Raw genomic sequence first — 25,850 nt, forward strand, 5'->3', positions numbered from 1 at the left:
ATCATCCAGTCCAATCGTCAGCCCAACAACACCAAGCTTACTAAATAATGTCCCAAAGAGCCTTTCAGTACAGGATGGGGGATGATGCAATTGAGAGCAGCCCCGTGGAGAAGGACTTGGGTGTGTTGATCGATGGGAAGCTCAATATGAGTCAGCAATGGACACTCACAGCCCAGGCCTATCGTATCCTGGGCTGCATCTAAAGAAGTGTGGCCAGCAGGTCGAGGGAGGTGAATCCGCCCCTCTACTCCACTCTCGTGAGACATCACCTGGAGTACTGTGTCCGGTTCTGGAATGTCAACATAAGAAGGGTATGGAACTGTTGGGACAGGTCCAACGGAGGGCTACAAAGATGATCAGAGGGCTGGAGCACCTCCCATCTGAGCACAGGCTGAGAAAGTTTGTGTTGTTCAGCCTGGACAGGAGAAGGCTCCGAGGAGATCTTACAGCGACCTTCCAGTACCTAAGGGGTGACAAGAAAGCTGGGGAGGACTTTACAAAAGCTTGTAGTGACAGGATGAGGAGCAATGGGTATAAACTGGAGAGGGGCAGATTTAGACTAGACATTAGGAAGAATTTTTTCACGATGAGTGTGCTGAGGCACTGGCACAGGCTGCCCAGGGAAGCTGTGGCTGCCCCATCCCTGGAGGTGTTCAAGGCCAGGTTCGATGGGGCCTTGAGCAGCCTGGTCTGGTGGGAGGTGGGTTGGAACTGGATGATCTTTAAGGCCCCTTCCAACCCAAACTATTCTATGATTCTATGGACTACACATTATTTCAAACACCTCCAGGGACGGAGTCTCCACCACTTCCCTGTGCAGCCTCTTCCAACACGTCACCACTCTTCCAAGTCAAGATATTTTCAATATTATCCAATATTATCCTCGCCTGGTGAATGAACAGTCACAGAATCACAGAAGGATTGGGGCTGGGGCGGCGGGGGGGGGCGGTGGGGGTGGAGAGCGGGAGCGCGCGCGGGGCGGGGGCGCGCGGGGCGGGGCGGGGGCGCGCGGGGCGGGGCGCGGCGGGCGCGCGCATGCCCGGCGCTCCCGCCTCCCCCCGGGCGGGCTGCGCCATGGCGGCCGCTCCACAGCCCCGGCCCGGCGGGGCCGCCACCCCCCCCGCTCCCGCTCCCGCCCCGCCGCCGGAGCAGGAGCGGAAGCTGGAGCAGGAGAAGCTGTCCGGGGTGGTGAAGAGCGTCCACCGGCGGCTGCGCAAGAAGTACCGGGAAGGTAACGGCGGGGGGCCGGGCCTGCGGGGGAGCCGGGCCGGAGGAGGCGTGGGGGGGGGGGGGTGGGGGTCTCGCCTCCCGCTCCTCCCCGAGCAGCCCCGGGGTTTGGCCGCTCTCCGTGGGGCCGGCGGCGCGTCTCCGGAAGCTTCTCCCGCGGTGCCTTGGAGAACGCTGCGAGGGGACGCCAGGGGCTCCGGGAGGAGCTTCCCCCGCGGCTCCGGCGGCGTTCGCCGGCCTGAGGATCCGCGGGAGCGAGGAGGACAGTAGGTCGTGACTGCCGGGGGAGGTTGAATAGCGATCGGGAGAGGTGCAGGGCTTTCCGAATTGTTCGTGCCTCCTGCCTTTCAGTTGTAGAGGAATAGTTCAGGCTGGAGCACTAGGCAAAAGAGCTGGGGAAAAGCTGTAGTAAAATAAATTGTGCCGAGTCCTTGAAAAATCTACTTTGTCATCAGTTTAATGCCTGTATGGGTCGTATTGGAATGCTTAACCCTCCCAGAAATGCTTTCAGTTGAATGTCAGAGTTGAGATTTGTTTGCTGAAATTTGTGGTCTCCTCTGATTGATTGTAGTGATCTAGCCAATCTTTATAAGGCAGATTACAAAAAAAATCACTCATCCATTTTTTCCAGTGCATCCTTAATAATCTGGTGCATACCTCAAAAGGAACATCTACAAAATAAGAGCTCCTTCTCTCTCTTCTTGCCTGTCCTCTGTGTCTGCATGTGACCCTACTGTTAAAGGAACAAGGTCGTTCTACTTTCTGGGCTTCAGAAGTCTGCCCAGGAGCCTCTTCATTGGATTTGGGCACAGGTATCTACCAGTGTAGGCCCTCATAGAATCACAGAATCGTTTGGGTTGGAAGAGGCTTTAAAGATCATCCAGTTCCAGCCCCTTGCCATGGGCAGGGACACCTTCCATTAAACCAAGTTGCTCGAAGTCCCAACCCAGCCTGGCCTTGAACACTTCCAGTGATGAGGCATCCATGACTTCTCTGAGCAGCCTGTTACACTATCTTACTACTCTTATAGTGAATAATTTCTTTTTACTTAATCTAAGTCTACCCTCTTTGAGTATAAAACCATTGCTCCTTGTCCTGTCACTACATATCCTTGTAAAAAGCCTCTCTCCAGCTTTCCTATAGACCTTCTTTAGGTACTGAAAGGCTGCTGTAAGGTCTCCTCTGGAGCCTTCCCTTCTTCAGGCTGAACAACCTCAACTCTGCCAGCCTGTCCTTGGATGGGAGGTGTTCTCTGAGCATTTTTGTGGCCTTGTTCTGGACCTGTTTCAACAGGTCCATGTCTTTCTTGTGCCGAGGGGTCCAAGACTGGACACAGTACTCCAAGTGGGGGTCTCACGAGAGCAGAGTAGAGTGGGAGAATCTTCTCTCTCAATCTACTGGTCAAACTTTTTTTGATGCAGTCCAGAATACAGCTGGCTTTCTGGGCTGTGGGCGCACAGTGCTGGCTCATACACCGATCAAGAGTCACTGTTTGTTTTGGCCTTGGTGAGCCAAAACTGAAGGATCTCCCTTCTTCTCCTGACATTTAGGTGAAGGGACATAGTACGTTTTAGCAGCCAAATCCTGGCAAAAAAGCTCAGGTCTGAGCAGTTTGTATTTCTCTGTTATAGTGCCTGTGGATTAAGACAGGCAAACATTGGTACTGCTAACTTTTAAAAAAATGTGAGCAATCTCTGTAACAAATGATTTTTTCTTAGATTAGAGCTTAAATTCCATGGAACCCTATGTAAGCCTACTTCTCATCAAAAAGCAAGTTAGTATGCGAGGGTAAGTTGTGTTTTATCTTCACTTTAGTGTAACTGGTTAAACAAAAGAGTATGTAGTGGTCTTAGCTTGCTTTATATGTCGTGTAATTCATGTGTTAGTGAAAAATTGATTGTGGTTTTTTTCTTCTTAAAGTAGTAACATCATATATATTTTCTTGGAGAAGGTTAAAACACAAGCAGTTCCTCATATCAAGTCTTTGCAATGAAGAGAGCTCCACCAGTACCTGCTATCCAATAGTAGGTGGTCTTTACAAGTTACTAGGGATTAGTAGTTTTGGTACTTCATAGGTTAGGTTGTTTCAACTTCAGAATTATTGTGTTTTGGAGTCTTTTTTTCCCCTACATCTCTCTGTACGTGATCTCCCTACATCTCATCTGCTAGAAGCACACTTGAGAATCTCCTTCCACAGTGCCTTAAATGTCGTTCTGAAATTGTAATACTAGTACATTCTTGACCTCTGAAGGTTCTTCTCTTGTTTGTTTTGTTTTGTTTTGTTTTCTAATACTTGGAGGCACTGTCTGGCAAGTACATACCCTGACAAAATTGAAGTTCACACTTCGCTGAAGAGAAGTAACAAAAGCAGCAAATCATCTGTACTTTCTCAGTATAGATTGATTTATAACTTGGGGATGAAAAAGCAGTTAAGAAATGCATCTTTAGTCATATGCATACAGCTTATTACTCTGGGAAGACCTCTTGTCTCCATAGGGCAATGCTCCCACTTCCATATAATGCAGAAACAGGGCTATATGTATTCCACAATCTTATATTCTCTTTTTGTTTTGTTGGGGTTTTTTGTTTCTTTTTTTGTTGTTGTTTATTCTGTCTTTTCTTATGTTAACTACGGTTCTATTATTCCATTTTGTCTAAATAAGCGAACAGTACTAGAATTGCATATTAATTTTGTTGGTAGAAGAAAAAAGTATTTTGAGTATCTTTCTGAAAGCTATGTGATTGTTGCAAAGAATTTGTAGCATGGTTTGGGTTGGAAGAGGCCTTAAGGTCATCCAGTTTCACCCCCAGCCATGGGCAGGGACACATCACACCAGACCAGGCTGATCAAGGCCCCGTCTGACCTGGCCTTGCACACTTCCAGGGAGGGGGCAGCCACAGCTTTCCCAGTGTCTCACCACCCTCATCATGAATAATTTCTTTCTAATGTCTAATCTAAATCTTTCCCCTTACACAGGGTGGATAAGTTTAAAAGTCCTGGGTGTATGATCTTAAGTTACAGTCTTCTGTTAGAGGTGTTGAAGGGAAACAGATGTGTCCTTGAGACACTGAGACATTTGTTGATTGAAGTTATACAGGCTTCATATTAATAAGCTGATTTTTTAAGAATTCATTTGCCTTGCTAGTGTTAGCAAGCCATGAGTTTCAACAAGCACTTGTAAAAGACAAGCCAGTGTATTATCTGACTTGTTTATGACTGGCACCATTGTTATAATTTTGTTTCAATTCCCACAATGATTCTTCTCTATTTTTGAAGATGAGCAGTGATCATATGCTTCGAAACTTCAAGCTAACATGTTTCTGAAGACCTTGCGTTCTTCTCAAAGTGCAAGAGCAGCATTTCTTAACTAAGGATGAGTCACAGCAATTTTTTCTAGTTACTAAGGAGTCACTAGAGTAAAGTTTAGTCAGCATCATGTCATCTAAATGGTTTGATGGTGTTTTTCTGGTGAAAAGCTAACTCTTGAGATTTGTCAAAGCTGGTTCTTGGCTTCTTTTTTAGTTTCTGCATTTGTTGAATCCCTTCTACTTGTAAATATTGTGGGTAGATTTTTTTTTTTATATATACTACTGTACTGTGGCTTATGTCATATAGCCGCAGAGCATGCCAGCGTGTTTGACAAGCATTTGCCATGTTTGAAATGGTTGAACTTTAATTCTTTTAAGCCTGCATTGAAGTTTTTTTTTCTTTTCTTTAACACCCTTAACTTTTTTACTGTGTGACTTACCTTTTCCACTTTAGGGATATTACTAATATAGTATGACTTCTAGTGGGAATATTTTTTTTCCTCCTTTTTACTTTTCTTTTCATCCTTTTTGATTTCCGTCCCTTGGCCTCACACCCTCTCTGTTGTTAATTAGGAAATACTGAAGGGAAGCATGTAATCATAAGTGCCGTGGCAGATTTGGTATTTTATAATTGCAAGATACTTTTTTTTTTTTCCACTGTGCATACTACGTTTGTATTGTATGTTGTATTTTTTTAAAATGGCTTAATAAAGTTTGACAAATGAGTATGGGTTTTTTCAGTGGGGGAACAAAAAGTGTATTTTTTTTTTTAATTGAGGTGATTGGTCCTCGTCCATATCGAGTGAACATGTCAATAAAATTAATCATTAGTGAGTTGTTTCAGACTACTTTAAGACAGTAACAGAGGCAAAACCTGTCTAGTGGTTCCTAAAAATATACATAATTCCTCAGGTTAGCCTATAAACTTTGTCTTCATGAAGGAAATTTCCTCAAGTGAGAACATAACACACTGAGGTGTAACATGTTCACTTTGGAGTGTATTTTACTAGCATAAGACTCCTGTTTTTGTGAAGTTTTGTTCCCGTTTCCTGTCCAAAGTGGATTGGTTTAATCGTAATTACCTTACACACCAGCACAGAATCCAGAAGCTGAAATGGGATCTCAAGTGCACAGTTATTCACTTATAAGAAACTTCAGGATTATGCATGCTTAACACAAGCACTTCAAGTATAGAAATTAGGGGATTTCATGAGATTTGAATTTCTCCTACCAGCCTGTTACAACATGGGGGTAGGTAAAAAGTGCTGTTTGGTTTAGTCTCTTGCTCTTGGTTCTGTTGCCTGGTACCATAGGTGACCCCAGATATTACAAGTTGAGTTTTTATTTTCCTCTATGCATCTTTTGGGCACCTGCAGCTGTGGGCCAGAACATGTTGCATCAATTGCATATATTCATGTCTGCTGCATGTATTGCATGTATGCTGATGTCTGTCAGGCCTGACAGACAGGCTTGTGAAAGCAGATTTAGTACTTCATAGGGAACTGAACATCTGCTCTGTGATATTTGTTTGTTTCTAGTTACCTGTAGCAGCCAAGTAGCTTTAATTTTTACTGTGATAAAAATCCCTTCCCCTGATACAGAGGCAACCTTTTTTTTTTCCTATTTGTTACCTTTGTAGTCATGCAGAGCTGTATTCATCAAGTAAACATTTTCTGTGCAGAGTAACCCTCAGTTATAGATGGTTTTGAATATATTCTGGAAAGATGATTTACATGACCCTTTGCTTCTCCCTGGAAATCCTATTTTGAGTACAAGTGGAAAATAATTGCTGAGGTATCTGTAAAGGTATTTTATGAAATATTTTGCTGTATGTTCACTAAAACATTTCATTTCTTGTTCTGTGCACCTGTTAGACTGTTCAGGCTTAGAATTAGGCAGAACTGGTATTTATCCTGATACTAGTTACTGTATCAGAGAAGCTTATAGAAAGATTCCTTGGTTGCGATTCCTTAAAAGAATAATTTGTTGAAACTTCAAAGAAATGGATAATTTTATTTGAAGATTTTTCAAATCCAGAAAATTAGGAAGAATTTGCAGGACCCTGTTTGATGTTAATAAGTAGCCTGAATAACTAAGTGGCTTAGACATTAGTGTGAAAAGTGTCATTTTCAAGTTGGTTGCTTTGTCATCCCTTCCTCTCACATGTTTTTCATGAAAGACCTTGAGAGAGCTTAAGTTCTTCCTGATGTGAAACAGGAAGCATTTTGAAATAGTGGCATTTTTCACAGGACAGGAAAACTTTGTCACTGAACTCTACATAATAAATTAACAGCTGTTACTCCTTTTTGGAGTTCACTGTAGCCATACGCCTAGGTTTTCAAGATCTCCATTTGTCTTTCCCCATTTGCATTAATTTCTTAGAAGAGGGAGACATTTTGTAATACTGTTTCATTTTCAAGCAATAAAAACTAGATTCCATTCCATTAAGATTAGTATTGACATTCTTTTATGACATGAGTATTGAGATATGATTGCCCTTACAGTTTACACACCAGTTTTTCAGTGCAAAAAACCAAAAAAATCATTAGAAATCCCGTAGTATTTTCCAGTTTGAGAATTTAATGATTGGTATCACTTAGCCCACAGATTTTTGGCTATAGCACAGATTTGCATCCACTGAACAAAGAGCTGTACATAACCTCCTTCCCTGCTCATTTGTTGCCTTGGCAGGGAAGATGGTGTTCCTTTTGCAGGGTCAGTGTAATAAAATCTCTTACCTGGACCTCACCTGCTTCCAAATTTTGCTGTGTTGTATTTATGTTGGTGTGCTTAGGCTACAGCACGTAGTCAGGTTTGGGGAAGAGGAGGGAAGGGTGATTGTTTCCAACAGAGTCGAACCAACAGCTGGGGGCAGTAATTGCTTAAACTATCACAAATATGCTCCCCACTTTTTGTGTGACAGCTGTCAGATTTATAGCAGATCAGAGACATACATCATTCTTCAGTGATTGAAGCTGACTCCTAGTAGGCGCTTTAAATAGCACATGAATTGTACCCTGGGAGTCTGTTTAGTGTAAACATAGAGGTGGGAAGTTTACCTGACAGGTCAGATGTAGAGGTGTGTGCTTGGTCAAATGAATACTTTCTGTGTGAGTAGGAGGCAGGAACATTGATATTGAGATAAACTGAGAAAATCAGATTCTTGCACTTGTTTTAGTAGATGTTATTGTGAAATATTTCAGTAGATCCTAAGAAACATAAAGCAATCGCTAGTCAGACTAGAGAAGAAAAATATTAGCTCAAATTGCTTGAACTTTGTTCGAGTCGAAGTTCATGTTCTGTACCGAAACATGTAAAATTGGAAAATAGCAAGGCTAAAAATACCTCATGTCTTTCATAGGAATACTAGATATGATGACAGATGTTCAGTAAGTATCTCATGTATCTTGTATACACTGAAAGTTGTAAATAGCATAGTATTAGCTGATATTCCTCATGTAATTATTTCATTAATCATTGCTACAGTACCCAGACAGTTACTAGTACAGCTACATTTTGACTGACATCTCACTGTTGATGAAGAAGTTTGTCAGATATTCATAGAGGTTTGATTTCAGATTTAGTCTAGTGGACAGTGTAGGGTTGTTTTTCCCATTTACTGTTTAGCATATTGTAGAAGATACTGTTTCCAGCAAGTAAGTGAGAGATGGTCTGAAGAAGCTAAAAATGAGATTTTTTTCATTCCACGGTGCATTGCCTTCAACAACACAAAAAGAAAGCTCAGATCTTGTTGGGCATTGCTATGGCATCTGTCACCTGAAGTTATCCAGCATTGTCATGGACACTTGTTAAGTGTGGGGAAAGGTTTGCTTTTTACAATGAGCAATTCAAAGGGCTTTATTAATAACTGATGTACAAATATAAACATCTGCACTCTTGCTTCTGTCTTTCATTGTTTGTGAATGCGTTGAGCTTATTATCTTCTCTACCAGAGCCATCAAAGGTATACACAGGAAGGCAATGTGCTGTTAAAAAGTATTGCAAAGGGAGTGAATTGAATGTGCATTTTTTTTCACTGCAAGTTACCATGTTGGTAGCAAAGAATAATGACTGTTCTAATTAATTTTTCTTAATGTGTTAAGAAAATGCTTCTTTTGGAGGCAGTTGTTGATTAAACCTAAACCCACATTTTATCTACTTGAATTAGTCCGTGATGTCAGCTAAATTTGGATAATGATCTTGTTCGGTGATGGATGAAATATTTTCTATTTGTTTTTGAGCTTGTCAGAGATGACTGCACTGTTTTTCTTAAGAGCACCAATGTAACTAAAGAAAATCAATAAGGCCAGGCTGGATGGGGCTTTGAGCAACCTAATCTAGTGGATGGTGCCCCTGACCATGGCAGGGGGTTTGGAACTAGATGATCTTTGAAGTCCCTTCTAACCCAAACGATTCCTGTGATTTTAATAATTACAACACTTGTCTTTTGGGTGCAGATAGTACTTTTAACTCTGCGTGAGTGAACTATTTTATTGCTTGTTAAAACAAAATGATTCAAATCAGCTGTTTGGGAGTTTATCCCATCCTTAGATGAAAAATACTGCATTTAGCAAAACTGAATTCCATTTCTTTGATATACAGAGACTCATGTTTTGTTTAAAATAACAATAGATATGACTAATTATTCTGTTTATTTCATAAACGTATCTTTAATGACAGTTCCATTTAAAACTCTATAAAGAATTGTCTTTTAAAAATAAAAAAGACAAACAGAAAATAGGATGGAAGAGAGCTGGGGTTTTGTGCTTAAAAGTAGACTGCTTTGAGAGAATTATGGTATGGGATTGTCCCACCAAGAAAGGTTGGCCTGGTCTTCCTGCATTGTGCTGAGGACCTTTGAGATCTTGTACATAACTGTGGAATGAGGGGAGTTCTTGCTGAGCTTGTATGATTTTCTTCTTTATGAATAATTTTTTCAGCTGTTGAAATTTACAGCTAACGTTAGGTGTCTATTGCTGTTACCCACAATTAAAACTATCTTGTAATTAGGTTCATCTAAAAAACTTCTATGTGCCTGACCTGTTCTTTCTGTGACAGGATTCATTAACTGCTAATTACTCTGTGGCTGAGTCTGGGGATATGATCTGGCTGTTCTGTGGGCAATATTAATATGGGTGGGAACTACTTAGAGGGATTTATCCATTCTAGGTAAAGAGTATAGGATTTTTGTAATTGCATTAGAAGAGACTGTTACAAAGAACCTGCAATTTTGTCAGTCATCTGTTCACTGACAGAATTGCTCGAAAGAGGTAGGCTATTGGGCTATTTTTGTTTGAAGGAAGAGTTAATCTGCAAGGTGAAGAATAGGTAATTTACTTTCTGGGCAATTCTGGATGGAGAGGAGAGTAAATATTAAATACTTTTAGAGTAATGTCACTCAGGTGATTTGAGAGGTGTTTGAAATTCCAATTAGGAGCTGGTCTTCCCAATCACACTTTTCAGCTGGACATTGGCATAACTGGTTCCTTGGTGGAGAACTGAGGCGCGTGAAGATCTCTGAAGAGGCAGTACTCAAAACAGGTTTTAAATTGCATAAAAGGTGATCTACAAGTTCATAATAACAGTGTTGAGTAGCATTATAGTTTATATTATGGCATGGTCAAGAGTGTGTGAGAAGAAAAGTTTAAGGCACAAAATGAAATACTATCTTCAGGATGTGAATGAAGAGGCAAGACACTTTTTTTATTCCTTTAGATTAGCCTACCACAAATATCTGTTTAATTTACAGCATTATTGATTGCTTAGCAGAAGATTTTATTCATTTCTTTAGTAACTGTTAGTTTTGCGGTGAAACCATCCTGCATATTTTACTGCCTTTTTAGTTATACAAGCTATAATTCATAAATAAATGTTTAACTCTACTATGGAGTTAGCGCAATATTTGCACATGAATTATAATGTATTGTTCAAATAATTTAATACATAGCCCTCTTGTGTTCTGGGTATCAGCTTGAAATTGCATGCTGCAAGACCTGTTGTAGTCACTGCCTCAAAATCTCAACAGATAGGAAGTGTTATGTGGATTTTCAGTGCAGTATTGGGACATGATTCTGGAATTCAGGTTCCTGTAAATCTGATGTGCATCTGTGCCTTCTCAAAGCTCACCTGGGAGAAGAATCAGTTAAAAAAAAAAACAACCCCAAAAAAACCCCAAAGTAACTCACTACCCTGGTACTTTCTCAAGGGTACTTGCTCAGGTGCTTCTCTGAAAGCCCTTGTACAACGGTGCCAGTATCTTCAGGGAGTCCTTTATCTGCAGTTGTTTTGGAATTTATATTAATGAAAGGGCAGACAAGACAGCATCATGTCAAACCCAGTACAGACAATGGGTCAACAGCAGATGTTTAGACAAGAATGTGACAAGTGGTGCTGGAGTGTCATTGTAGGCTTGCTTACCATTCTTGTCATTAGGTGATTTCATGGTGTAGAAGCTCCCAAGTTAGAAACTACATCTTTGAATATGGAGTTTGTCATAGATTTTTCTTCCCCATAGCTTGCCCAGCTATGTGAACTTTAAGCTTAAATACATATTTCATGAAGAAATAACTTTTTTTTTTACTTTGAAGCTATCCTTTTGTGCTTTTCCTGAACGACCTGAAGGACAGGTCGTACTGTAAGCTACTTTCAGGCTTGCAGACATTAGTAGTTAGCTTATGCTTGATAGACGTTTAAAATATTTCTTTGTAGTATGAAGGCACTACAAAAAATCGTTCTGGAACTGTGTGAAAAGTATGTTGGTTGTCTAAGTCAAAGCTTAAACTAAAAACTTGGGTTTAGCTCTGTCAGCTTGTAGGTGCAAAATCAGCTGGTAGTTTTTATTGTACAGATTTACATATATATATTTAAACTAGATGTGCTCACATTGGTCATTAAGAAACAAAAGGAATTAGTGAAGATCATACAGTACACAGGAGTTTACTTTCTTAGGGCAGAAATGTCCTTTTACAAAGGTATATCAAGGGTTTGCACACTGTAGAAACCACAATAGAAATTGTGGCTAGCCACTACTAGCATTTATCATGTTTTTGTTTAGCAGTACCTTATGTAAAGCAAGCTAGGAGAAGTAAGTACTTAGCAGCAAAAGAGAGGAAATCATCATGTTTAATTACTTCAAAGCACAGAATTTAACCTACAAGACTTCTTTTTTGGCAAGATGAAGTGCGTGAAAATACAATAAATCTGGCCTTGGAGATCAACAGACAAATTTTTCTGTGATTTTCTGACCATAGTTGATTTGATTTTTCAGTGCTGTCCCTGAGAAGCAAACTCATTGAGACTGTCTGGGTTAGGCAGACATCAGTGAAAGTTTGAATTCTTTTTCCCGTGTATCCGAAGAAATCTATAATAGGGTTCCATTTTGCCATTTTTCCATGTAATATCATCTACAGTATGTGCCGTGAATATGAATGCTACTAGGAAGCCTTTCAGTCTTTCATTTCCAATATGTTTGTCATGTTAATTTTCATGCACAGAAACCTGAAAGTAAAACTTCCCAGAGACTTGAATTTCACAGAACAAACTGAGCAAAATCAATATACTGAGAATGTTGCTTGTTTCTCAAGTACCCAATAGCCACTTCCTTATCCAAAACCTGGAACTGTGTGTTTGACTAGAGAAAGGGGACCTTGTTTTTGTTACATGCAGGTAAAGTAATCTCTTGATGGGTTATGTAACTTCTTTTAATTGGAAGATGGGGATTTTGCCATGGAGATAATGAGGCACCTTGTATCTAATCTGCAGTTTTTTCTGTTGTTGTTTTGTTTAGTGGGAGACTTTGATAAGATCTGGCGTGAGCACTGTGAGGATGAGGAAACTCTGTGTGAATATGCTGTGGCAATGAAAAACCTTGCAGATAAACACTGGGCCAAAACTTGTGAAGGAGAAGGCCGAATTGAATGGTGCTGCAGGTAAATTTTAACATACTGAAAAGATGCAATTGCAGAGTCGTACTTGCAATTATGTACAATACAAGGCTTAAGCATTTTTGCTTTTTTGCCAGTTTTTAACATTTGTTCTATAACATGCTAATTATTTATTGCTTCCTAAAACAAATAGCTTCATACTGCTTGAACTTACTAAGAAAATATAGTTTATGAAATGTTTTGTTATAAGATGACTCTTTTTTATAAGTACCTTCAACAAAAACCTTTTCTTTTCTCCCTCAAATAACTGAAGCTCTTTGCAAGTAATCCTGTGAAGTAATTTTCCATACATTTGAACCTCAGCATTTGAATCTCAGCAAATGCAGTGAGTGTAGCTCAAGTTTAATTTTCAGGGCTCTGGTTTGATTTGTGCATATAATAGTGTTTGATCTCTAAATGCAGATCTGGTGATTAACTTTCAAGTCTTAATCTCCTGCAACAGACTTTCACGATGAAACTTTTTTAAAATGGATTTTAAACTTTAGAATTTCTATAAGTCATAAACACGTGATTTTTGTTGGGTTATCCTAACTGTAAAGTCACGAAGTGAGTTCAACTAAACTATTTCAATCCTTGAGGAAAATAAACTCCTTAAAAAGGTGAAACTTCGATCACTCAGGGTTCCTGCATATAATTGGCATCCAGGGCATACAGTGAAATGGTATGTAATCTGTGCAGCAGAATAAAACAAACTGTTGTTGAAATCTAACTGGTAAGAGAATTATTCTGTAGTCCTGCCTTTGGGAATGACTTTAGGCAAACAAGAAGTGATGTTGTGCCAGCCCATGGGTACTGCAGGTGAGTGTTGTAAAGTGCTGAGCAAAAGGCAGCAAAGAACAGCAGATGTAGTATTGTTAAATTTAAATTCATTATATGAATGAGTCCTTTGAGCCCATAAAACAAAAACAAACAAACAAAAAAGAGAAGGGAATGACTGTGAAACAGTTGTTTGCCACCAACATGTAGTCTAGATTTTGAGCTGTTCTGTGGCTCCTGGGAATGGAGCAAGTAAAACCAAACAGGTTTCCTTTTTCTGTGCCATAGACTCTTAAATATTTGAAGACCATTCTTTTTTATATCAGTCTTGTGTCCTTTAGCTTAAAAGCAGTACATAGTTAAGTGTTTCTTTGTAGACCCATTTCTGGACATGTTTTATGTGTCTTTCTATCACTTATAAGAGGGGTGAATCTGTTTTGAAGAACTATACCCAGAACTATGGCCAGATATAGACACAGTGTTCCAATGGCCTTTTTAGGAATAAATAAAATAAACACTGTTGAGGTTGTAGTTAACTCTTGTTGACCTTGTTTGGATTTTCTATGGTTTTTTTGTTTGTTTGGGCTTGGCATGTTTTCTGTGGTTTGTTTTTTTTTAATTGGTGTGGCATTGATTTATATTCTGTTGTGATCCACAACTGCCTGCTTCTTTTTAACATGCTTCATCAGTTACTAGTTGTTTTCTTGTATTTATTGTATTCATTACTTCTCTTTACTAAATTACACTCTCTTGAATCGTATGATGAATTCTAATACTGCAATCTTCCCCCCACACCCCTCTTCTGGCTTGGAATTGTTCACAGATCAGTTAAGAGGAGTTCCAATGTTCTGTTCCAATGTTCAGGTTATCTGTGAAAAAAACAATTTTACTTGACCCAGGACAGATTTTCATGGATCATTGCTCGATATTTTCATGCAATTTGGTTGGCAACTAATATGTCAAAGCTTTTTTTCAATAGAGCTGAGCACACTTACATTAATTTCAGCCACACAGTATTCTCTTAGCGTGGGCGAGCTTGTCTGTCACCCCGTAGGACAGAATACTATTCCTTGTGGACAGGGGTGGAACAGTTGGTGGCTCTGTGCCTCACTTGTTTTCTGTTTGTATTTCCTACAAGATTTACGAAGTAGACATATTTAAATAAATGTCCAGTTTGGGCCTTGCAGCTTGAACTCAAGAGACGCCCAGTAAGAGACAGTAAAATGCTCTATATCACTATCAAAGCATGTCCTTTTCAGTTTGCATACTGAAAAGGGGTCAAGAGTTTTACATCAGTAGAAAGAGGAGTACTTTTCACCTCTGTCTTGGATTAAACCAAAGTCTGGATGGCTAGATACCAGAACATATCAGATTGACTTCGCGTTCTGCAATTTTTTGTTCCTCTCAAAGGGCCAAGAGGTATGCCGGACAGATGGCTGCTCTGTGTTCATTACTCCTCCTTGTGTCTGGCTGCGTAATTGTGTGCCAGAGAGCTTGCCCTGCATGAGACTTCAGTGAAAGCTTTTGCTCAATGCTTTGACTGTGTCGCCATGACAGCAGAAAGTTAGCTCATGTATCGGATGAAGTTTAATTTGGGAGTGGAATGCTGACAATACTTGGGAACCACTGGTGTATCCCTGCTGAAGGAGGGATAGTGTGAGCTTTTTTGTTTTTCTTTGAAGTAGCATCTTTTCAGAGATCTGAAACTGAGAAGTGTTTTTTCCACTAGCTGAAAAACAAAGGTGGTGTTTTTCTTCTTTCTTTCATTTTCTTTTATAAGCAAGTATCTGTAAAGTAAGTCAGAGAATGCAGAATAACTGCTAGAGAAGCCATGTCTGCTTCTCAGAATGAAGAATGATTTTCTTGAAGGGTCCTCCTTTCAGAAGTCTTTCTAGGTATTTAGTTGAAGGCACTGAAAAAATGTTTATTCCGACATTAGTTCTTAAATCAGGTGGCATAAAGCTTAGTATTTTACTACTTTATCAGTTGTTGATGTAAACAGGCACAAATCCGGACTTGAGAAACTATGAAAGATGGAAAACAGTACATGATAAACTGTGCTGATGACCTTACACTGCATTGTATAGGGCCAGTTTTGTTTTATTGTTTCAGGACAACATTGTGCAAGTGTTAACTGGGGAGAGAGGCAGGGGGTAGAGGGAATTAAAGCTCTGTCCCATCCCAGATGCAGATTAATGATCCCCTGAGTGATGCTTTAAAAAGCCTGGGCAATGCTCAAATGTCCTCCTCTTGCTTTCTTTTTGTCTCTGTGGAAAACTGAATACAGAATAACAAATAATATATGGAAATAAACACTTCTGTTTCTCTTTCATGTAATTTCATTTCTGTTATGACACAGAACTTAAACCAAACTAGGGTAAGATGATGATTACACTGAATAATTAATTTTTGCTGACGTAGGTAGGCTGGTGAACCTTTGTATGGAAAATGAATGCCTGCCTGTTCTGGTTCTAGTTAGATAGGCTAGACTAGCAGCTTTACTTCTTTTTGTTGCTTTTGCATCAGAGTTAAGACTTTTGTTGACTTGGCTATTTTTTTAAATAACAAAACCCAAAATCTGCACTTCTAACTATCATGACAAAGCACTATCTAGACCTGCATTCTTTTTAAAGTCTTGACTATTTTATAAGCACACTAAAGAAATATGGTCTTGATGAAGTTAGTGTCAGGTAAGTGCAGAGCTGTTTAGAAAAACTGGCAGAAAATAGATGGTAGAAGCTTATCTTAAACGTGATTTACTGAGGAGGACTCTGTCAGTCGCTGTCACTGCATCCATTACTAATCAGTATTTTAATTAGAAGTGTGCTAAAAGTCCATTTAGTAAATTTGCGAATGAGACTGAAGAGAAGTATTGTTACTCTGAGGGCAGGAATAAAATTAACAGTGTTCTTAACTATAGCAAATATTATCAACTATACAAATACAGACCAGGGGTAATTGGTTGTGTCAGTCTTTTGGAAAAGCATTTGGATTCTGTAGCAGGCCACAAGTTGAATATGAAACAGTCATGGGATGCTTTTGCAATAAAGGCAAATATCATACTGGAGTGTGTTAATTAGATTGTCTACAAGATATGTAAACTACTCCTCTGACTTAATTTAGTATTGCTCTTAGCCAAAATATCACCTTGGCTACTGTACTCAAAAAATAACAAACAGCTCAACTACATGGAAAAAAACTTTTTTTTCCCACAAAATCCCCGGGTGTTTGTTTTTATTTTCTAGAAAATGGAGCTCTTCAGTCAAGAGAAGGCTAAGCAATCTCTTACAGGATCTTTGAGAATAATAGGTCTCTGCTAGAACTGAAAAGCTGATCTTGTTTGGGTTTGGAAGATTGAATGAATGCATGTTTGAAGTCCCTTCAAAACTGTTTTGCAGCTGTTTTGATGAATACAGTGTGATTCACTGTCAGCAGGATGGAATTAAGAGAGTGAAGAGAAACCATTTAAAATAGAAAAACGTTCGTGTAACATTCATGTTTGTATGACAATCTTTTGCACTAAAATAATACTTTGTTCTGACAAAAGTGTATCTGTTTGAACATGAGAGCTAATCAGAACAGTGATCATGTGATACCTGCTGGCTATTTTCAAGTTCTTGGAATCCTCTAATAATGGAGGACATTGCTTCCAGAACATGGCTTGAGGTAGAGGGGTAAATACAACACCAGAGAAACACTGATTAGAGACCCAATTGTGTTTCTCAAAAGGAGAATGTCTCAAAACCCTAGAACCGAAATCAAACATGAAAAATAAAAAGGGAAAATGTACTGTATACAAGTCTGAACTCAAAGTTTAACAAAATATAATTATGGTGATAAAAAAAATACGTTGAGAAACCTAATGCTTTTAACTATGTTGAATACAGCATTTCCTTAACTTAAAGCAGGGTGCACATGACCATAGTAAAATATTCTCCAGTCCAGTGGAAACTTTTGTGCTTTTTTAGGTATGGTTATTGTGTACAAGGGAAATGGAGAATTCTCCCTTCCTTGATCTTCTTTGGAGATTGGGGGTGGGTGGGTTAAACCCATAGAAGAGTTGACACTTTTTTTTTTCCAGGGCAGCAGCTCTGTCAGTTGATATTAATAAATGAATTCTTCCATGTGTGGGAGGAGGCAAGAAACATTTTGCAGGCACAAACCATGATGTGAAGTTCAGACTTTACTTCTGCTCTGAAGGGTCATATATTATTTCTCTGTGCTATCACTGAACTTCATCTTCAATATTAAGTTTTGGTTAGTAAATACTGTAAGGATCATAAGTCAAGCTCACCATTTCCTTATTGTTTTGGTTAGTAAATACTGTAAGGATCATAAGTCAAGCTTACCATTTCCTTATTGTAAAGCAGAAGGAAAGAGATAGACTGTATCTGTTCTTAGCCTGTGAAACTGGCTGCTTGAAATCCTTGTGCATTGATAATAGCTATCAGAAACTGCTTTTTGCCATGATAAAAACTGATCACACCAGCCTTAAACTAGTTGTTCGTTATTACTTGATGAGAAGAACTAGCTACTGATTCTTTCATGGCTTTTAAATTTCATGTGGTGTTTCTTTGGCGATTCCTCCTCTTTTTATTTTATATTCTATTGAAACTCTTGGTTTTGGTCACTGTATTCAAAAACAAAGCTCATTGCTGGAGAGCATTAACAAATTAGTATGTATTCATACTGACTTTTCCTGAAACTACCCATACATGTCTGACAAGGGGTTCAACCTAAAAAGGCCTGTGTATTCAAAGTCCTTGTCTATTTGTGATTTAAACTTAGCATTATACCAACATGTCCTTTCCCAAGTCTGTGATATGAAATACTATGTTATCTTGATCCTACTTTGCATCACATGTTATTAAACTATACCTGAACTTACGTTTTCTGGAATGTTTCCTTCAAACCGCTGCAGCTTTGTTAGAATGAGCTTCAAAAACATCATAAAATATGTTGTTATGAAAACATCATTCCAAGAAGTACTATTTCTGTTAAACTTCCCATGCAAATACTTGGCTGACACATCTAATTAAAAATCCTGCTTTGTGCAGGGTGAGTCAGGCTTTTTAATTTCACAGCAACAAATTGTTTCCAATTCTGCTTCTATTTTGTGGACAAAATTCAGTTATTCTTGAATATAGTGCTTGCTTCTAACAATGACTACTGGTTGAAGTATGCAGAATGTAACTTTTTTTAATAACACTTAAGCCTTTAAACTGGTTATCATTTCTGTTCAAGTTGGACCAGATTATTTTTTTTTCTGGTTCCCATTAGCAAAATAATTAAGTATGGGGAAAAACTGAAGACTAAAATGAGTCTTTTGCAATAATATAGCTACTGCAGATACCTTGTCCTTAAAAAATACCCAGGTGAACTCAATTAAAATTAAAAACTGGTGATTGTAAGTTAGCCCATAGGCCTGGGTTATGTTTCTTTCTGCCGTGCCCCCCCCCAGTTACATGCCTTGCAAGACACAAATGTTTCAAAATCCCCTGCATTTATGGGGAGCTGCTTAGTGGAGAACTGTGGTACTGGAGTGGCAGTTGAAGTTTACCCTCTGTTGATGCTCTGAAAAACTTCTGCTGTCTTGCTCTAAAAGTCAGACAAAACTATTTTGAATCTGTTTACTCAGCTATGACTTAATGCCTAGTTTTGGGAACTGAAACACCACTCAATTTCAAGTATGTGTTTGGGTGCATTGCATCTTTCCTAATGCTGACCTACCAAAGTTGCAGTAAAACCGAGATTTGCTTAAAAGCTAACTGCAGTTGTACCTCTTACACCTCTGTCTTGTGTCTTACCTATACCAATGACTGAAAATAGCATTCTGGTTTTCTGGGGGATTTTTCTTTTTGTCTTTTCAGTGTATGCCGAGAATATTTTCAGAATGGTGGGAAAAGAAAAGCACTTGAAAAAGACGAAAAAAGAGCACTTCTTGCTTCTAAGACCACTCCAGCTTTAGATATTCCACAGGTTCCCAAGATTGAAGATCCCTTACCAAACTCTGGCTTGACAAGTCATGAAACTATAGCAGAAGAGTAAGTTTTACTTTTTTCCAGATGTTTTTGTTCCCTTCTGTGTGTAATAAGAGTTACCTGGACATTTTTTCCCCGTAACAAATTAGTCACTCTGATGTGTTTTTAATAGTTGAGAAACGCCTTTTTCATGTGGAAATATATACATGTTACAAGTAGTATTTATGTTGTAGTATGTTTTGGTGGATGCCATAAAAAAATTGCTGGAGAATAACAACCTAGTCATCTTCATTTAAGTGTTAAAGCAATTTCACTTTTGTATGTCATCAGTGTGCAATGTAATTTATATTAAACCTTGAGGTTAAATGGGGGAGACGTTAATTAAGTTAGAATCTAATGGCTGTTCAGCATTGTTGAAAAGTCAATTGCTTATGTAAGTACAAAGTGCCAAATGTAAATATGAGAGTACTTAAAACTTTCTCTTCATAAATAATTGCAAAGAAACTCTTGATTCCAATTATACACTTCAAAAGCAATTTTGAATTATAACCCTTAATTTTAAATGCGCTAGCTTTCTGATGACTGGCTCTGCAGAAGTTGTAGTATCCTTGAGGTGTTTTCCTAACAACAGCTTTAATTTTGTTTTTGACCTTCACTCAAGTATTTTATTTTTGGCATTCAGGACTAACTTCATTATTTGAGTTTAAGTCCCACCTGCCTTTTTTTTTTTTCCCCTTAAATAGTATGGGTCATGATTGTGGCTATTCCATGTGTGATGGAAAGAATTTAATATTTTGCAAGTATAATGGAATAAAGAATGCATAAGCATATTATCATTAAATGTTACACTTATGACTTGCGTCATACTCTTTATAGACCAGTTCCCACAGCTGTCTGCAATAGAATTTTTTCCATTCTGTGAAGAGATTTTTCTCGTTATTGTAGCATGTCTTCTATGATTAGCACTTAGTTTAAGTTAGGTATAGTTTTAGTTACAAAAGGAGTGAGCATGTTAACAGTGTTATTAGCAGATGTTTCTGTCCCTACCAGATTGTGTCTTTTGTGGCTTCTCATGTTTGTAATGTAACTTGCAAAAGGCATAAAGATCCTGAATGCATATGTAGTTGAATAGTTAAATGCAAAACAAAAACATTTTCCCCATTGTTGTCCTATCATGACAAGACAAAACAGGTGCTTCCAAAATGAAACTCATGGCTTCTCAAGCTCTTTCCAAAAGAACTCTTTTTAGTGCTCATTTTGCGAAGTCAGCCTCAAAATGAATATCTGTTTTTAATGAGAACTGTCAGGCACTTCAGCACAAAGATCTGATGAGATACTAGTACCTTATAACATCTCAATAATGCTGGTGTTTAACACAGTAATTTGTTGATACTTGTTTGTTTAAATCAATAGGTTTGATCATACACTACTTAAAGTTGATTTATCTTCCAGTGGGAAGCCTTGTCATGATAAAGCTTTAGCTCTTTCTTTGCATGTGCTCTTTAGAGTCATAGAATATTTTAAGTTGGAACAGACCTTTAAAAGGCATTTAGTCCAGTTCCCTGCTGTGATCAGAGACATCTTCCACCAGATCAGGCTACTCGGAGCCTCATCCAGCCTGACCTTAAATGCTTTCAGGGATGGTGCATCTGCCACATCTTTGGGCAACCTGTGCCTGTTTTTTTTGTTTCGGTTGTTTTGGGGGTTTTTTACCACTTTTGTGCTAAAAAACTTTCTTCCTTGTATCCAGTCTAAACCTACCCTCATCAATAGTTTAAAACTATTACCCCTTGTCCTGTCACTACACGTCCTGCTAAAAATTTTGTCCCCATCATTCTTATAAGCCATTATTAAGTACTGAAAGGCCACAATAAAGTCTCCCCAGAACCTTTTCTTCTCCAGGCTAAGCAACTCTGACTCTCTCAGCCTTTCCTCACAGGAGAGATGTTCCATCCCTCTGATCATTTTTATGGCCTTCCTCTGGACCTGCACCAACACGTCTTTCCTGTGCTGAGGGCTTCAGAGCTGGATGCAGTACTCCAAGTGGAGTCTCACCAGAATCACCTTCCTCGACCTGCTGGCCATGCTTCTTTTGATGCAGCCCAGGATACAGTTGGTCTGTGTCTTCATACTTTGTACAGACTTCATAATGGCTGTTGCCATTGTTTCTTCTTGCCACCAGTAGTCTGTAGCCTTACCTTTTCTTCTGACTGTTATGTCTAAAAAGTAGTTAATGGAGAGGTTTTTAGCTAATAACTTCAAAAGTATTTGTTAATATAGTGAGTGATGATGATTTTTATCTTCATTCTCAAAACTTAAAAATACATAAATCCATAAATACGTGCCTGGCAAAGGCAAGATTTATAACATTTAACTTAGTAAGCAACAAATGACAGTAAGGTTTTTAGTAGCTGTACAGACCTTAAAGCAACAAGGCATGGCTGTTCCAAGTTACTGCCTAGAGAATCAAAATTCCATTTCTTCCTCCATGCCTTATAGAAGAAGCTACAAAGTTTATGACAATGAAAAGGGATTGTGTATTACACACAACATACTTCTCTCCTGAGATGCTTTTCTACTATTTCTACGCTGATTTAGTGAAATCTTTGAGTCTTGGTGAGACCTTGGTAAAAGTGGGGAACCTGTCCCTCACTTGTTCAAATACTGTCACTGCTTTCTGGTAATGTAACACTTCAAAGAAGAATTGTGGAGTGGTCTATAGGTCTTCTATGCAATCTCCTGGAGATTAGAAGATTCAAGGTGCTGCTGCTTAATTCTAACCTGAAAAAGTATTTAATTGAATGTGTTAAATGGAAAGTGTTAAAATCTCTAGAGGGGTGTTTTCTGTGCACTAGAGTCACATTCCCTCTTATTTCCTGTGGTCCTGTGTGTCTTCTGTTCTTTTGCTCTTATCATTGCACTCTTACGTAGAATGTAAGCATTCATACTGACGTACATTTTTGTGTTTGAATGAGAGAATCTGCTATTTCTATCTCTATTTGCTAGACAAGGAGATGTGCTGGTCTGAGAAATCTTATACCAGTTACATGGAAAACCAGCCCGTGTTTGTGGTATATGGTCACTGGGATCTGAATGGTCCCTCTGCAGTATTCAGATTCCTGTTTTACAGATTACGTTGCGACTGGTATCCAAGCTGGAAAAAGAATTGCCATCATCTTCATTCTGAAATCTCACTCAGTACTGACTGACTTAGAGGGTAGACTGCTAATGTGTGCAGTTTTAACTTAAAGATAATTGTTTCACTATTTCCCTTGATTATGCTGGTATTTTGATAGACGTATCCCCTGGATATTTTCTATTCAACGTTGAAGCAAAACGCTTAAACTTCGAATTTGGCAGAGTAATAATGCCACAAGAAATCTGTCTGCTTGAGCTTCTCCAACATCTTCTCCATGGTAGATGACCAGGAGTTCAGGAGGAGCAGAGAGAGCCCAAATCTCTTATTGCTGCTTAAAAGATTTTTTTTTTCTGCATTATTCCTTACTGCTGTGTTGTTGCTATGAATACAGCCATGACTTTGTTGAACTCCATTGGCCCTGCAGATCTATTTCTGAGAGTTTTTGCAGTTATGTTTTCCTCTAGAGCTGGAATTGGCTACAGAAACTTGGAGCAAACAGCAACACTTGCTTGCTGGAAATTTGTTATTCTCCTCCCTGTGAATTCCCTATGAATGCTGTGAGATCATATTTGTTTGCCTCTATTAATGGATTTTGGGTATTGTAAAATCTTATGAATCGTGATGGAAATTCCTAGATGCAGCCCTGTAAATGATCCAGTCGACTGAGCTCAAACTATTAGATGCTAGTAGTGGTATACATTTTCTTGGCATTAACTGGTGGCAGCAGTCACTATCCTCAAAAGTTGCCAAATATCTTCTTTTTTTTTGTTTTTGTTTTTTTTTTTAACTTAAGGAAAAGAGCAATGATGTCTTTATCTTCATAAAGATGTTTCAGGTTGGTTCTGCAGTCAGTCACAGATGATGTCAGAGCTTCCCAAGAAAAGGCAAATCTCATCTGCCAGCCTCTAGCATATCTTTTGCTGTGCTGTTATGGGAGCTTCCACCAAAATGTCTTCTTTATTTCTTGTCTGCCATTTTCTTTTGTCTCCCATTCCTCCAGTTGTTTTTTACTCCAGGAAGTTATGGAATCTGTTTGAGAAGGTGATGGGCCAGTTATTCAACAGGGTTTGTTTGGGGTTTGGTTTTATTTTTCATTTTTCCATGAAGTTTTTGGAAGGGTGTATGTGCATCTCTGCACCACTGTGGAACTAAAGTGTTAGTGTCCTCAGTAGCCTGTCAACCTCCTTCTGTCAGTCCAAGCAGTGTGTCAGGATTTCTCAAGGTAAATCCTGCCCCCGTTTTTATTTATCATTCACCTTTTGTTGTTTGGTGACATAGCTAAGTGTTTAGCATTACAGGCATTGACTTTCTTATCTATAATTTTACCTTGAATAGTAGGCTCATCACACAGTGCCAGATAAGGACATGGATTTTTAGCTCACTGAACTGTTCTTCAGAATTCTAATGGGGATACATTTTCATTTTTGAGTACTTCAGAAGTTCTCCAGTTAGAAGTTTTTTTCCTAAATCAGGTGGCTATTTTTGACTATTTGTCGTTAGAAAGTTTTTGGATGCTCTGAAAGGAAACTGAGTGCATGGCATGGAAAAGACTTTTTTCTCAAGTAGTTGAGAAAAAAAATAAGGGAATACTTCAATTAACTCAGATATTTAGAATAACTTCCCTACAACTTGAGCATCCAGTTTTTAAGTTTGTGGCTTATGGCTGCATGTTCCAAGTCTTTCACAGCATCCATTGAAAATAGAATTGGAGTAAACTTCCAGCATTTTAAAAATTATTAGGTAACATAAAGCAAATAATTATTTTTTTTTGCGAAAAATAACTAAATGCTTTCAGTTTTTTATATTTTTCATTTACCTTGGAATACCACTATGTTTTCTCTTGTCTTTATTAAACCAATTATGGTACTTGACTTCAGATGCTCTAATGAGTAGGTAGATCATGGAATGTTGTCAGTTTCTCATTTAAACTCCTCAAATTCTAACTGTGGTAATTTGTGCGACTTCAACACCAGCAAATACCACAGAAAGGTAAGTGGGAAACACAAAGTAATGGAGGCACGCACACTGCCATTTTAGTGCACTTGTAGTAAGGAACTAAAGAAACAAGGTAATAGTATTATAGCTGCTTTGAACATGCTCTTCCATTTGAGGACCATCTGCTTTACTGATGGAGCCTGGTTTTTAGGTATCTCAGCAATGTAAGTAAGGCGTTCACTTCTGTTAGTCACTACTGTGGTGTTCTATGAGAATTTTTTTGTATTAGTTATCTGAAATTGTACTTCAGAATATAACTTCAAAAATAACATTTGATGAAACTGAATTCTTGCCACTTCTTAGGTTGCTCCATTCTTTGGGGAAGATCAGATTACTTGATGTTGGTAGCTGCTTTAATCCATTCCTGAAGTTTGAAGAATTTCTGACAGTTGGCATAGATATCGTTCCAGCTGTTGAGGTATGTAATGTTTGCTGAATTTAATGTAAATTTGATTCTTGGGTATTTCAGAATGCTTCAAAATTACTGTAAAAAAGTATGTTTAGTTAAGTATGTATCCTAAATATTTTTGTTAAATGAACTGTTGCCCTCCTGCTATTTCCTTTCCCATGAACAGGCTATAAATGGTAGTTCTGCCTTCATAATGCAATTGTGAATCTTAAAACTGCAAAATTTTAGTTGCCCTCTTTTAATGTCATTTCATATGAGTCCTTGCATCTTAAAAGGCATAAACAAAAACTAAGTAGGCTTACACTTGGGCATGAACCTCTAGTAAGTTGCATTCACCGAGAGAAGGAAATAATCAGTCTTAGAATCACAGAATGGTTTGAGTTAGAAGGGACCTTAAAGATCATCCAGTTCCACTCCCCACTGCCGTAGACACTTCCAACCACACCAAGTTGCTCAAGGACCCATTCAGCTTGGCCTTGAACACTTCCAGGGAGGGAGCATCCTCAATTTCCCTAGGCAATCAGAATCTTCCCCCTTCCAGTTTTAAAGCCAATCCCCCTTGACCTATCTCTGCATGCCCTTCTAAAAAGTCCCTCCCCAGCTTTCTTGTAGCACCCCTATAGGTATTGGTCCCAAAGCCTTCTCTTCTCCAGGCTGTACTTGGTGAGTTTTTCTTGGGAGTAAGGAGGCTTTTCAGTTTATTGCTACAAGTATTATTGGACTTCCACAATCCTGAGGACAGATTTGTCAGCACTTTTGGAGTAAGTTGCTGATTTCCTCTACATAGTAAGGTTCTGAAATGCATTCATTTTGCTGTAGTCATACATTTTCTGTCTCTTGCTCTTGACCCAACTTTTGTCAGTCCTAATAGCCTTAATCAACCAATCAAAACCACAAAGAGGAATGAAAAGGAAAAGATACAGAAAGGAATGCATTTCTGACAGAAAAGCCTTTGACCACTTGAAAGTCTTGACCACTTACAGTTTAAAATCAGGCTTTATTAAAATCAGTGGCTGAGGATAACCCTCTCTAGCAACAGAGAAGTGTATGAGTACAGTAATACAGTTAACTTGAAAGTAACATTCTCTTAT

The 25,850-nt window shown here is 38.7% G+C and overlaps 1 protein-coding gene across 2 annotated transcripts in view; it reads left to right on the plus strand.

The window, feature by feature from the left end:
* Window positions 1–1,067: 1,067 nt before the first annotated feature.
* The window catches only part of SAMTOR (S-adenosylmethionine sensor upstream of mTORC1), a 31,823-nt gene continuing 7,040 nt past the window's right edge, over window positions 1,068–25,850 (plus strand). Inside the window, exons 1-4 of one of the 2 annotated variants that reach the window (XM_069851107.1) lie at window positions 1,068–1,231; window positions 12,323–12,464; window positions 19,106–19,279; window positions 24,654–24,768. In XM_069851107.1, the coding sequence (XP_069707208.1) occupies window positions 1,075–1,231; window positions 12,323–12,464; window positions 19,106–19,279; window positions 24,654–24,768 (588 nt within the window). In that variant the 5' untranslated portion in view covers window positions 1,068–1,074. The remainder of the gene's footprint in view (window positions 1,232–12,322; window positions 12,465–19,105; window positions 19,280–24,653; window positions 24,769–25,850) is intronic. The other variant, XM_069851117.1, reaches the window with a different exon arrangement.

The sequence above is a fragment of the Phaenicophaeus curvirostris genome, chromosome 1, assembly GCF_032191515.1.
Source record: "Phaenicophaeus curvirostris isolate KB17595 chromosome 1, BPBGC_Pcur_1.0, whole genome shotgun sequence".
Classification (NCBI taxonomy): domain Eukaryota; kingdom Metazoa; phylum Chordata; class Aves; order Cuculiformes; family Cuculidae; genus Phaenicophaeus; species Phaenicophaeus curvirostris.